The sequence below is a fragment of the Rhyacophila brunnea genome, unplaced genomic scaffold, assembly GCF_057557595.1.
Source record: "Rhyacophila brunnea isolate RB1 unplaced genomic scaffold, BYU_Rbru_1.0 scaffold_24, whole genome shotgun sequence".
NCBI classification, from domain to species: Eukaryota; Metazoa; Arthropoda; class Insecta; order Trichoptera; family Rhyacophilidae; genus Rhyacophila; species Rhyacophila brunnea.
In genome coordinates, this window is record NW_028232904.1 from 11,681,363 (window position 1) to 11,697,397 (window position 16,035).

Below are 16,035 nucleotides of genomic sequence, written 5' to 3' on the forward strand. Positions count from 1 at the left end.
TCATCAGAAGGGGATAGAACGTCTCATTCTGAACGTTGTCCGACAGGTCCTAATGACGTTTCTATGAAAGGAGCAGAGAGTTCTGAATGTTCCGAAGGGTACGTACCAGAATTAGAGTCCGGTTCGTCGGAAATGTCCAAGACAGACTATCATGAATGTCAGAGGACAATGGAATTTGACGAAAATCAAGAAGGTTACGATGATTTATATGCTAAAATACCTAATATAAGTTTCGATGAACCGTACCCAAGGTTTGAAGAACAAGAGACTAGATATAGAGGGCTGGATGATCGTTTTCCGAATATATCCGAGACGTTTAATCCTGGTTTCGAAGGCTTCGGCGCTTCTGCTGATGAAGACGAAATGGGTTATCCTCGTTTTGATAGACTCGGTCGTTTAAGGCATCCGTACCTGGATAGCGAAGATAGAATGGACACAAACGTCTCGTACCCGCCGCCTTCCGATGATAGATCTGATGAAATCGGTTACCGCAGCGGCGGAAGCAGTAGACGGTCTTCGGTGAAGAAAAAATCAACCAAAAGTCCTTATAAGACGAGTCCGGAGGTCACGCCGTACAGAATGGAACCCGGTATGCATTATCAAGGAGAACGGTCCAGTGAAGGTGGCAGAAGACAACAGCAGTCTTTACAACAAGACGATTTTGACGACGAAGATGATGATGGTCCCGATTCCGAGTTACCGTATCACCTCGATGCTTTCGTTTATCAGACTACGACTATTAAAAAGTCTCCAATGTCAGCCAGAGGTGGAAAACGTACCTTTACGAGAGAGGATTCTATTTCAGCGTTTGCGGGTTATGATAGTCCTTCCGATCGGATAGGCTATGACGAATTTTCCGAACGGACGTACCCCGAAAATTACGAGTATACCTCGTCGGGCATGTTCAAAATGCAGGAAGTGTACCCGCAGTACGACGATTACGAGATAATGGATTCGGCGGATCGCTATTATGACCAGGGCGGTTGTTCGAGTCAGTTTGAAAGCGACCCGGCAGACTTTGAAAGGGGTCGTTCAGGTCGGTTTGAAAACGATCGAGCCGAATTCGAAAGCGGTCATTCGTCTTTGGATCAATCCCGGTTTGCTCAGAGGCCCGGATATAATTCCGAGCCCAGCTTCGAGGGATCGGAGCACAGTTTCGACGTGTCCACCATCCCTCCGCCGTTGCTCTCGGAAGAGGAAGAAGACGAGGAGGAAGATTCCGGCAATGACCAATAAACAATTCCGTTGTTTTTATTGTGAGAACACAATCCTTAACATTGTGTAGATTGACAATTAATTATTAATGTTAGGTAACGTTAACGTAAACGTTTTGCGCACTTTTGCTTCGTATTCGAGCTTTGTTTATTGGCGTAACTAAATTAATTTCGTGTTTAGAACTATTTGGTGACGCATCGAGGGACGTGTAACGTAAATAATATACGTATAATCAATGTTTTTAACGTATTATTGTAACTCCTTTAACTCTGTAATCGAATATTTTTCATACCTGTGTTTACGTCAATAGTAGTAAATAGCGAGATCCGATGGTAGTGCTAGTTATTGTGTAACTTTGAATGCAGTGTGGTAACCTACTCGCAGTAAATGAAGATATTCAATGACATATTTCGTTCATATTAATTAACATATTTCAATATGAGACAATCATTTTATACAAATAATTTACCATTTTGCATTCTAAGTATAGGTAAGCAATAATTAGCACTACGATTGAAATTCACAGTTTCGTGTCGCGGCCTGAAAATAGTGGGCTTTGATTTACATGACGTGATGAATATTGTTAAAATAATTAACGCTGTATTCCAGCAAGGCATGACACTAGTATCAATGTTTTTTTTCCACCGGTCGTCACTGGAATCGGTCATTGAATCTGTAATAGCCAATTGGTAGCGAGTGTTAACAGTAATCAATAATAATTTATCATTACCTGTATACAATGGAGAATGGTGCTCCAGTCAATTCCCATTCAGATACCGAGCTAAGTTCCATCCCTGGTGACGTGCACTGTTCTTTTGGTAATTGAAAAGTGAGTTTATATTTTGTTGGTTGTATGGTTATATTATATCACATTATATCAGACCCCCTTTAGGGCATGGTGTCATATATGGATGACCCCTTAACAGAGTGGTTCGCAGAACATTTTCTGCAATACCGTAATAATAGATGTACAAAAATTATTTTAAAAACCTTTGTTTTCGCACGAGCTCTCAACTTTGATTTTGGACAGAATTTTTTTTTCCTGAGTAGTGAAACCAAAACTATTACCCTAATTTGGGCCACATCTTAAAACAGTTGAGAAGCCCTGCCTTAAATGTTTTCACAAGATTTGGTATTGTTTTTTTATTGGATCCCATGCTTTCTTTGTCTCTTTCATACTGTCAAAATAACGAATTATTACATAGATTTTATGTGTACTAACGATTGAATTCCCATATAGTTATTAATAATTAATGATTAACATTTTAGTGATTTTTTCATAATATAAAAAATGGAAAACAAAAGAAATATTTTAGACATTTTTATTATTACTAATAAACACTATTTCACACCGATTAAATGTAATAAATGTGTCAAAATTATATATTGTAGGTAAATAAAATTTATTCGTAGTAAAATATTTAATGTTACCAGTATTAATTATTATGTATATTAGATTACGTAATAGATGACGCTTTCAAAGATTATGTCGGATTGTTAATAACCTGTCGGGTGAATTTCATGCATCACGAAGGTTAATATTATTTCTCACGTACAATTTTATTTACACTAACCGATTTGAAGTGAAATATTTTTTTGACTAATGGATATAATTGAATTGAGTCGTTTAATAGCCAACTCTGCTCTGGGTGATTTTTCAATAAAATTGGTTTTGAATGTACGTATATGCTATATCGATAGGTCTGTTTCGTCTCAAAATCAAAGTGAATATCGACTTGAGTCGCCAAAGTCACTAGGATAAATAACAGGTTACTAAATCTACATAGCCGACCAATCAGGCGTCGTGATTCAAACCATGATTTTTAGCATACGTTTAAATCGCTATACAAACGTCATCACTACTAACATCAACATTGTCGTAAATGCACAAAACAGTTTTTCGTGATTTACTCAAAGCTCGAAAGCGACTAAGCGACTCAATTATTACATTTCAAGTCAAAAGGGTGTAAGTGACGATTCGTAACATTGCGGTAGAGAGTAAAAAGTTGTAACTTTATCACATAATAGCTCTTGCTGACAGTACCTGACAGTACTTTTGGGATGTTGTAAATAAAATAATAAATATTGAACCCCATAAGTAACTCATTTTCGCAAAAATTGTTCTTTAGATTTTGACTGTTGGAAATTTCATATTGTTTCAGCAAGTAATGCTGTTTTTATGGTAAACGCAAGTGATTTGACCCCTATACCTGCGTCGTACGTCGATCTGTGTTTTTTTTTTATTACGATAAGAATCTTGACTAAAGTCAAATCAGTGTAACATCTTTTAAAGACGTTGCATTGGTTTGACCCTAGTCAGAATCAAAGTTAATTAACTTACAACTATCATAAATCTATTCCATATCAATGCAACAAATGTGTTACATACCTACTTATATAATTATTGGTGATTTAAAAAATATATACTTCACCAATGAGTGTTTTGAGATCACCACTTTCAGTTTTAAAGGAACTAAATACTGAAATCTTATTTACTTACTTTTTTATTTTAGTGTCAAAATATCAAATATTTAAAATATCAGCGTATTGATTCGTAACAGAAAATATTATATGGCAAAGTTTACGGACTTACAACATTATCTGTGAGTCTCATTTATATCTGTACGACCGTAATATATTTGTTGTAATATATGGAATACGTTCAAAAGCAAAATGTGTCAAAGTAATAAAGGGTAATGAATATATAATACATATTGGCTGATTTATACGTCAAAACATCCTATCTTATGTTGCCCGCGGAAAAACATTTCATCGGCACTTAGGCTGTATTGTATCACAGGTCCTACGACCGAAATGAAACCACCGTGAATGACACTTTTTAAACAGAAGTAGACAATTAAATAAAAAATATATTTAAAACTCTCACACGATAGATTTTATAATGTATTTTATAAAATCAAAATGTTAAATAATAATAATAATATTTATATTATTACCGTAACGTTCCTTTTGATATTGTAACAATACTCAACTACATATTAAATAGACGTTAACTAAAAATATATATAATCGTAAGTAGTGAGTACAAAAAGCGATTGACGTCTCATAGTGTTATTTATTGATATTTACCATTTATTTACCATTCCGTATTATGTATTACCAATGATTTACCTTTCATATTTAATATTAATAAATGGAAGGGTTTGATTCCTAGATAATTAGGTGCCTCAGTATTAATTATTTCATTGTTAATTATTGTATTTCACAAGTAAAACAAGTATTTCATATGTATGGTCAGTAATCAGCAATAAATGATCAGTATTTTACATCAAATGTAAGTATTAGAAAAAAGTATTTTTTATCTTGACCAGTCTTGCTTGTCAAATTTCTTTTCCTAATAATGTTATCTCTATGTTGTGCACACATTCATTACAACTGAAAAAATATGTTCGTTAATCTCTTGAATCTTCAGGAATAGTTGGACTCCATCCCAGTTTTGATTTCAAGACATTTTTTCAACAATTCCTCCATCAATATCCAGTTGCTATTAAGATATAACACCGAAATTTGGATAATATCTGTCCTATATGACGTTTCTGTCGAAAATGATATATTGCACGAATATACAGGCCGATCGATGTCACACAACTATTGCTCAAAAAAATCTGATAACTATTAGAAAAAACAAATTTTAAAGTTAATGTTTTAACTTACATGTCTATTTGTTTACTTCAGTTAGTAATTTTGTAGATAGGACATATTGCTAGAACTTTCAATTTGTTCGAGTTGGGTTCCAATGTATCTCTAATGTATTGAGTATTCTTTGAAGAGATACTGATCACGTATTAATAAAAATACTGACCGATTAAATAGAACTGATATTTTGCCAGACACATTATTATCGACATTTCTTTTACAATACCTACCTTGATTGTGATTCAATTTTTATCAAACCTTACACCTATGTACCATTATCACGTTATTTTTCTTTGTATTGCAGTACACTTGTAATGACATAATAACTATGTTAATGTATAATGTTATTAAAGAGGTCGAAGACATGACGGAAGGGTTCACAAAAAATTTACTGCCACTGACAATTATTTTTTAATTTACAAGATTTGAGAACATTGTAACATTATTTGTTGGACATACATAATTCGGTTAACGTCAGAAACATACATATTAGAAAAAAATCTTGCGCCGGTTAAATTATTATGCATTAATCTTTTCTATGCCTCACGATATTACTATGGCAGTATCTGATAGGCCGCATATTTTTAACGATACATTTTGAATGTAGAGCAAAGCTCTTACTAAAATATTATTTAAAGTATTTCATAACAATACTATAGATACATATAGATGTCACTGTGTGTTTAATTTTTTTGATTATGCAAATCAATCGACGGTAGTTAGTAAGTTGAGTTTAAAGTCGGACGAGATAACTCGAAATTTGTATGTATGGCCTGTCGATCACGGTCTCATAGAGCGAGATAACTTGCTGAAGACATAGAACCGGTTACGACTAAAATTTGGAGAGATCCAGACGTCATCTATGAATTTAAAGGAAATACTTGTTATTGATACCAAGATTCAATCCACAAAAGCCAATATTAAAACAATTGAGAACCATTTTATTTATACGACTATTAGCTAATTTTGTCGTAATTAGGCAGGATGCCGATGGCTAAATTGGTAAATCACATTGACACGCCTATTCATATATATCAAGATTTATTTTAATAGGTATGTTTCTTAGGGGTTTCCGAATCGTATTTTTCTGTTTACATTATGGGGTTGCTGCATTATTAAAATCCACTTGTGTAAAACATTCACTCTGGCTGTAAACTCGAATTGTTCATAATTGTAACAGAAACACTCCAATCCGTATTATCAAATTAATTTAGGTTGCTGCCAAAAGTTAGTAAGTCGATATTTAGGTATTTAGAGTTAACGACAAATTATGTGTCTATATATAAATATGTATGTTTGAAAAAAAAATCAAGGTCATACGATATATAGAACATGAACATAAAGCACAAATAAATTAGCATTATGCCTTATTTTAGAGGGCATGTCAAACTTCATGTTGCATTTACTCCATAACATGATTTCGAGACTTATCAACTTTTGGCAGTAACACGGTCAGTAGGTGATAGTTTTTTTGAATCTATTGCTTAATTGTACACGTATGCATGAAAAACCTGATGGAAAATAATCAGCATTTTTTCCGTAGTATCGACTTAAAGATTTGTCGGTTTGATCGACAGTTTACTGTATAAAAATAAGTATTTACCAAAAATGCAATATTCGAAGCAATATTTTGCATTCATCGTACAAATGTCGCTTTCGACACAATTTATTATAAATCATTTTTATCATATTGGATTGTCAAAGGGGACAAATAATTAACATCGAGGGTTTTTTTTTAAAATCTAAAATACTTACTGTATTCCTTAGTCTTCCAGCTTATTGTTACCAATCTATTAGCTTCCAAATTATTTTTATTACATTTCCAAAGTTATGTGCCAAAAAAATCTCATTTACACCGATTTCTATACGATAACTAATCATTTTAAACAAGTCGAACTTTCATTTTGTTAAGTTAATTTGAAGAATATCATATCTCTACTGTAATTGGTTTTTGGACAGTCACTGAATATTCTTCCCTTCCGTTTTGCTTCATGTTTCGGGCACGTTACAGAGGTCATTTTCAAGAAATAATGTTACCTGCAAAATGCGATAACTGCCCTAAGAGACACATAATTCCGATTACAGTTAACCAAAGCGATATTTGTATTTACTAATTATGAACATTATATAATTTTGTTTCTTACGATTATTTTTATCTGAAGGCCTATAATATTAGAGAAAATTTTTATATCTAAATAATATACATTCCTACCTTCGTATTATATGTACTATATTATGTGTATTTACGTAAGATTTCACGGCACCGAGGTACGTATAAAAAAAGGTTTTATTTCAACAGTTCACAGAAATAAATCGAAATAATTTTAATGATCGCTTAATTTGCAGACTTTTTTTTTACATTCGGTATGTAATATCTAAAATAGTAAGGCATTGAATTTATATTAGCAAGAAATATTTGCCATAGACATGAAAATAATTGCCATAGACATGAGAATTTTAGCCATAGAAAATATTTTTTTTTTTTTTTTATTAACATTTAGTCAGTCGCTCAAAATGGAAAGATTTGTAAGTACCTATTTATTATTATATTGTATGGGATGGGCTTATTTCATATTCAACTCTTCCTATTGCAGACTTTGTTTTTGACAGTTTACTGTTGAATAGTTTTGTTATGTAATCGATCGAAAGGATTTTTATCTGAGAATTAATTCATAATTAGTTTATGTTTAATCGGTGATTCATTCCACGATGCCAACTGTCATACATGTTATGATTATTATGAGAAAATAGCATTTTACATCCATCTGACACCAACTAAACGTTATCTATTCGAATAGAATAAGGTTTTTAGACTGTGAATTTTATTTAATAGTTCGATTTTGATAATTGTTTAATTATGTAATAATATCCACGTACAGGGTAACCGGTAGTGTCAAATTGAAACTGTCGAATGGAGAAATTAACAGCATATCGATTCGTCAGATTTCGAAGATATATTTTTACAATTCAGATTTGGCAACTGCACATTCATACAGTACTGCTATAAATGCCATAATGTTCATCTCTTCTCTTGTTTGAATTTGACACACCTGCCAATTACCCTTTATAATATATTATACACAACATTATAATATCACAGAAATAATATTATATATATATATAATAATTAATATATCTTATTATTGAACTATGATTATAGTGGACACATCTATTTCAATACTAAATATAGTATCTAGAGAATATTATTACTATTGTATTATTATTATAGTGATCGTAACTGTAATCATTCGTAATTATTATTATGTATCGTTACGATATGAATTGAATTATAATCGTAAGTAACATAAGCACAATCATACTATCTACAGTCTACAATAAGTTACCTAAAACTAAAATATGTCATAAAAAAATGTCAATAAACAAATGATAAATTTTAGAATTCCGATTATGTTACGAAGTTCATTAGATTTTCACAATGTTATTTTGCGATTTCTGTCGCGATTATTTAGTTTTAATTAAGCAATTATGTTTGAATTTTATCCAAAATCGCACAAATTGAAAGACAAAAAAAACATTGCCAATATATGTGCCAATCGTTCCACATGCGAAAAAAGGTCAAACCCACTGATTTTTATTTTTTTTAATATACGATTAAAAATCTTTTAAGACACTGTATTGAATGTATTTTTTTGTGTGTAATTTTTCATTTACAAACACATTAATTCGATAAAATGAATGGTTTTAAATAATGTGATTTTCATGGTGAATAGTTTTTTTATGATTATAATTAATTAGTTTTATTTGAATAATATGAAATTTTTGTGTATTGTGTTTGACATGCTATGGTTAATACATATTGTGTATAAATTATTAACACACAAGTACAAAAATAATCTTCTGAAAAAGTAACGGAAACGTTAAATGTTAAACTAATATTAACGTTAACAATTTATTTTTCACATGATTCCATTTTAAAATCACTGCTCATGTGACAGGTATCTTAACACCGTTTTTATAAGAGGTATTTGTTAGTAATTCGATCACCTTCCATTTACCGGATGGATGTAGGATGTGTATTACATACATCCACGCCGTGGATCGAGATAATAATTGATTCAAAATCAAGAATACCTAAAAATAAATATAACAGTTCACTTTTTTGTTATAAAGAAAAAATAAATTGATTTGTGAATAATTTTTCACAAATATACTTATTCAAATAATTAATTTTTATTGTTGTCAATTAGTTAGTAATACTTGAACGATGGGTAGAACAGTGTTAGCAACAAAAATAATATTGTCTATGACCCTATTATTGAGGTGTAATTTGAAGAAAAAATGTATTGAAAATAATGTATTGTTTATGTCCCCTAGTACCTGTTTGTATTATTATCATTATGTTGGTAACAAATTGCCTTTATTGGAGTAAAATGTATAAATAATTTTTAATATTTAGCGGTTGGTATTTATGCCTATTTTCCATCGATAATTCGTATTGAATCTTTTGTATAGTTGTCAGTATTTACCAATAATTACCGCGGCATATCTACTAATAAATTAGTGAAAATTTACCATATTATAATACATTGATTATGTTATGCAATTAGCAGATACAACCGGCACTAACCTGATACAACCGAGGCTGTTAGTTTCAAAGTTGGTAACCTCCATATTTTGCCATTTTCAGATAATCGCAAAAAACTGTCACATTAATTATTAGTACTGCAAATAGAATATTTTCTTTTTGCTAACGTATTAGTAAACAATTGGAAAAAGGGAATAGGTAGTGAAATAAAATGTACTTAATAAAATAAATCATGTTTAAAGTTAGTCATAAAATATAACAAAATGGCGGTTAATAGGCATAAACTACTTTGCAATCAACCTCCGGTTTAATTCTATTTAACTAACAAACAGAACAGGATTTGATATTTTATGAATATACTTACAATCAGAATTAAGAAAAATGTCAAAAAATGTATTAATGAAAGTGGCTGACTTTGAAACTATTTGCCTCAATTATTATTTTTGTATTTTGACAATTCTTTTTTCAAATATTCAAAAAAGGAATGCCAAAAATATAATTTGTTAAAATTTATATTGACTATGGCTTGGTGCAAGAGTTTATGGTATGTAAAAATGTACCATTCGCATAATTGCCTACAATATTATATTATTATCATTATTAGAAGAAGAAGAAAAATAGGTTTAAAGCCGAGTTTTCGATTGAATTTTATTTTAATAATCCTCTTTGAAGTAGATATCTCGATAAGATTTAGTACAATATTTTTTTCAATATGAATAACCTATGAAATAAAAATTGGCCTATTCGGAAATATTAAAAAATATATATATTATTATAATATACCTAACGATATTTTTGCTCAATTATTCTGGTGAATTGGATATTTTATCAACAAATATGGCAGACTTTGAACAGACAATAGTACGAAACAAATATCGGAATTCTTTTCATATATATGCAATAATTCACAGTTGTGTAATGACATAATATAGTATAATTCAAATTTCATATTGGATGTCTTATTATGGAAACTCATACACAAAACAATGTATCACCGATTTGACAAGAGTTAAAAGATCCTATAAAACACATCAACGAACGACCTAAAGAGATTATATTGAATTTTAGTATTTACCAAAAAATACATAAATCATACCCACATTATAATTGGATGATCTCAAGTGCCATTTTTAATAAATTTTTACACACACATAATAAGTCGCTTAGTCACCGAACCCAATTTTTCAATAAAATTAGTTTTGAATGTGCTTATCGATAGGTCTACCAGCCTATTGAGGTGCGAGTTTTAAATTCCGCCTGTTTCGTCAAAAAATCATGAGTCGCCAAGTCTGTTTTAGGATAAATAACAGGTTACCAAATCCGATCTACGTAGCTTACCAATCAGATGTCGCGATTCAAACTATGATTTTTAGCATACGTTTAAATCGCTATACAAAGTCACCATTACTAGCATCAACATCATCGTAAATGCACAAAACAATTTTTCGTGATTTACTCAAATCTCAAAAAAACCTCCAGAGCAGGTTTAGCGACTAAGCGACTCATATATAATATGTATTTATATTGAACACTATCACAAAGCACCCACAAAGGTCACCGGCAGGGCAGGGCAGGGCTATTCTAACATTTATCACTTTACTTCAAAATTAATAAATATGGTCGGAATTCAGGGAATTAATTATCCCGAAAAGTTAACTGTTAGGCGTGATGTTTTTTAACACGGCCTCGCGTTAAACCGCGAATTGTCAAATTTCGTTGAGTAAATTACTTTGGATAAATAAAACTCCAATCGGAGATTCTAATTAGATGCATTTGGAATCAAGTAAGATGCGTGTGTTACCAATTAGTGTAGATAACCGCCGAGTACACGAAATTGCTCTGAGTAACATCCGTGTTATTTTGAATCAAGAAAAATAACGGAAACCAATTAGAAAAGCGCTGCGGGAGATGTCAATAATTTTCAGTTCCATTTTTAGCAGCATTTATTTCGAGTTGGATAACCAATTTGTGATAGTCATTAACAAATCCAAAACTAAAGTTATTGATTACCGACAATTCTGTGTTTCCTACCGTTGTGTTCAGTGGTCAGTTGTGAATTCAATTTTCGATATTAACTTGTTTTGTTGGTTAGTTTACATAAGAATTCTGTTGTGTAAATAAACCTTTGTGTAAGATATTGTAGTCTGTCGTTTATTTTAAATATTGCAATGGCACTTGGGATAGTCTGGCATTAGAGTGACGATATCTCAAATCAAAACAGCTGTCTGTCAAATAAACGACCTTTTGTACAATCGGAAATTTTTGTCATTACACGATCTAAATTTAAAGCATAGTGTCAGATAAAAAAAGTCTGTCAAACTGTTCATAGATTGAAGCATTTTATCCAGGATAATTAGAGAATAACATGAAACTAAAACATATTAAACTCAATATTGTAAATACGAAAATTGTGTTGTCTTAGAATTAGGAAATATGTGTCGAAACATTTGAGTGTTTTTAGTTAGACTAATTAAGGTGCTGGGGATTTAACGAGTGCAAGTAACATATTACGATTAAAAAATAAATTAAAAGCAATATTCACATACCTTTTAAATGGAATTCAAACATATTACTTTGTATGAAAAGATATAACAATTTTATTTCTAACATTGGAGTATATCCCATAGATATGATAACCTATATAATTTTATTGATTTGACCTGACTTTTCCTCCTTCAAAAATACTAAAAACATTGATAAAACACAGTGGCGAAGGGTGGAGATAGGCTGTAGAGATCCAACATAAATAGTGAAAATTAAACTTTGCCAGTCATACTTATTTGTTTGCATTAATACAAATTGCAGATGGTGTTGGTTAGTTTTTAAATTTCGATTAAACCTTACCTAAACCAAACCATAATAGATACAATGATAAAATTATGCCATTAAATCATGCATGATATTATTTATAGATTGAAATTTTTAAAAATATATTATGGTTTGGTTGAGGCAGGGTTTAACGTTTAATTGCATGATGGCATATTATTTTTCTAATCAATCGCATTGAACCTGTGAATAAAAACTATACTTAACTATTTTATCAACACACTTTATCCATTGCAGAAAACTGTAAGTCTTAAAATAAAATTTCATTCTCACAAAAATATATAAAGAATAATACAGTTTGTTGCTGAAAGGCAACACCATCTGCAATTTCTATTCTTAATTCAATGAAAACAAATAAGTATCACCGATAAGGTATTTATGTTGGATCTCTACTGTCTACCTCCATTATTATGGTTTGGATTAGGCAGGATTTAATTAAATTTTAAAAACTAACCAACACCTGCAATTTGTAGTTATTAGTTCAATGAAAACAAATATAAGTATGACTGTCAAAATTTAGTCATAACGGTCTCCACATCCTACCTCCACTCTTTGCCACTGATAAAATATAATATTAATTTTTTATATCATTTGAGAATGAGACTTCATTTACAGAATGTTCCAAATAGATAATATGTAGAATTTATAATTGCATATTTAACTTTAAAGTTAATTTACTTAACAGTGCACTTGTATCCGTACAATCCCCAGGCCCTCAATTATCTTGGTAGAAGTACCCAAAACTTGTGTGAAAATTAATATTATCTAATTTAACCGGCGTCAACGTACATCGTAGAACTCCATTATTACTGTGAGAATCAGTATTGTGGTGGATTGTTTCTCTGGAATATTGTCGCCCAGTTTTTTTTAATGATACAGCGTGTGAATTGTGGATTTTTTATATATTATAATATATAAATGTGTAATAGAATTTGTTTTGTATCAAATTTTAATGACGTATTATATAATACAGATAGATATTGGTCGATAAAAATTAGCGGCAGCTCTCGCATTGTACGGTCACGTGATTGTTTTTATTATTACAACGTGTTTAGTATCCCCCAGCAACTATTCTTGTATTTTTGTAACATTACTCAAGTCTTATAAGTATTCCATATTCAAATTTTTTAAGGCAGTTCGATTTTCGAATTCAACATTTATATGTGTGGTTGTATTGGTAATAAGTTCATTATTTTCTTATATTGGCAGCTCTGAAAACAAAATGGCAGCTCGTTTCCTGGTTTGAAATCTGTTGTTTTATTTACAGAAATACTCATTTTTTGGTGGTTTAAGTGATTACTCTTCTTTAAAAAATTGGTCTATGTATTGCTTTTGGCTGCCTACCTGAAGTATCTTAATAACAAAATTGTTACGGTGATATGTACGATGCGTGAAATGACTAATTTAAGTCATAAGTTAATTATATACTAATCCAATCTTTTGCATTGAAGTATTCAAGGCTTATTTTGGCAATATCTGCATATAGAATCATGTGTGTAATTAACTAATTGGGTAAATCTGAAATCGTAGTGGAATATCATAGTAGAAGTTCTCTTAAAATGAACTCGCAATGCGAAATCGCTTGCAGCTAACTTAATCAGTAGACCAGATGTCCTTTTTGTACTTCAATTTTATACATTTAGGTGACATTTCTATAAAAGAAAGTTTTTTTGAACATCTTACAAGAAGGGTTTAATATCGATCATTATTTTGATTCCACTTTAGCTGGATTCTTTATTACATATTGTGATGTGTTCGGTCTATTGCTAGGCGACACTTCTACCTTACTGCCGAATTATAATTATACTGTCATTTAATATACAACCAGGCATGACAAAAATTCTCACACATGACGAGATACAAATGTCTAACTCACTGCTTCAATATTACAAGGTTCTATGTTACTTTTTTTTAGCAATATTCATAAAATCACTTCATAAACTGTTAAGTTATTAATAAAAACATTGACTATTTTTCAAGAACTAAAATTTTGTATCATATGACTTTGTTGACATGAAAGAAATGTAGTAATGTTTAGGTTTAGAATCACAGAGGGCTATCTACAAAACACAGTTCTGAGATAAACGCAAATAATGATTTTGCTACTATGAAATTTTTTAATATACCTAGCACACTTTACTGAACTATATCATGTAAACGGATATTTATATACGACATAGAGCTTTGTGTGTGTCCCCAACAAATATGATTACGGCATTATCGAAACCCAGGTTAATTCAACACATGCATTTTTGTAGTTTGGCCCCTGTGATACTAAACCACCGCCTTGTATTATTGAAGAATGATCTGGTGTAAGATTAAATAATAATAAACAATGTTATGACGACAGTATTAAGTGCTAAATATATTCTTTTTTAAATGTGTATTAAAAATGACACCAAATCTATCTTTGTGCCGTCATAATATTTGATACAAAACACGTTTTAACAAAAACCTAATAACGCTGTGTAGTTATTTAGTAGGTTTTTTTATTTTATGATCTCATTGTGATAGCTTAAAGTATTATTGCTATTGATATTATATAATATATATAAATTAATAATTAATAACCATGGTTTCTTGTTAGATATATTTAAAAACAAAATTTATATACACAATATATAATTTAAATCATAAATAATAATAATTATTATAATAATACACTCAAAATGAATCCTTGATGCTAAAAGGTTGATGACTATTGAAAATAATAAAATAACGAATATAAATTACGAATGACTTGTTCCTGTTATGTTTGTAATTTATTTATTATTTATATAGAGAAACTGTCACAACGCAACCGTAATACTACAAGGTTCCAAGTGTCAATTTTTGTCTAAAACCAAAGTATCAATGGCATAGTGTTTTAAACTATTTACCTTGTTGTTGCTTTCGTTTTGCCAAAAATCGGCTCATAGAACCTTGTAGCACTATCATCACGATAAGTTGTCATGCTATTGTTATGAGTGTAATAGGTATTTGAGACATCTATTGACAGAATTATAAGATAATAAATATGAATTACTACAAAATTATCTTTGACACAACATAGCCTCTTGAGGAAATGGTACTCATAGCCCAATACGTAAGGCACTGACTTCTCATCCGGGGGCTCAGGACTCGATTCCTAGTGAGATCATAATATTTTACATAATATGTGACTTTCTCAATTCCGAGGATGCCGAGTAGTGTTTGGATTGTTTCACTTTTACTACTTATATAACTGTTTCTCTAAACTACTGTCATTGGGTCTTGCTGCCTATTGTAGTGTTCAAATTTCAAATATTACTTGTTTTATAAAATAGTGACTATACTATATTTCTTGCTAGAGTATCGCCGTTAGATAGGGATTTTTTTATTATTTTAGATAATTTTAATTTGATTGACCATATGATTTATGGTCCTAATTATTACATTGTTCATACATCTATGGAACAAAACTTTGTGTCTTAATAAAGTAGCTCGATTAGATATAAATAAAAATTATTTCAAGTTAAAAACATTTTTATGTCATGGTAAAATCAATGTTTTATTTTAATAGAATAAAAATATACATCGATACTATAACTAATTTTAAAAATCTTCACTGTGTTTTTTAAAATTCTAAGTTTATTTTTGAATTTAAAAAATATCTGTTTTTGTTTTAAGATACGTATTGATTAAATAAAACAATTTTTATAGCACGTCTCGTAATTTCGTCACTGGATGTCTCTAGTAACTCTTACTCTTCACCTTAATATAATTCAAATCATGAGAACTGGACCGTTTCTCTATTCGTCAGAAAAATTAAT

At 30.6% G+C, this 16,035-nt stretch overlaps 1 protein-coding gene across 1 annotated transcript in view; it reads left to right on the top strand.

The window, feature by feature from the left end:
- LOC147069040 (uncharacterized) overlaps nt 1-1,236 on the top strand; it is a 67,189-nt gene extending 65,953 nt beyond the window's left edge. The window contains exon 16 of the mRNA XM_085951589.1: nt 79-1,236. Within this exon, the coding sequence (XP_085807715.1) occupies nt 79-1,236 (1,158 nt within the window). The remainder of the gene's footprint in view (nt 1-78) is intronic.
- The last annotated feature ends 14,799 nt before the right edge of the window (nt 1,237-16,035 follow it).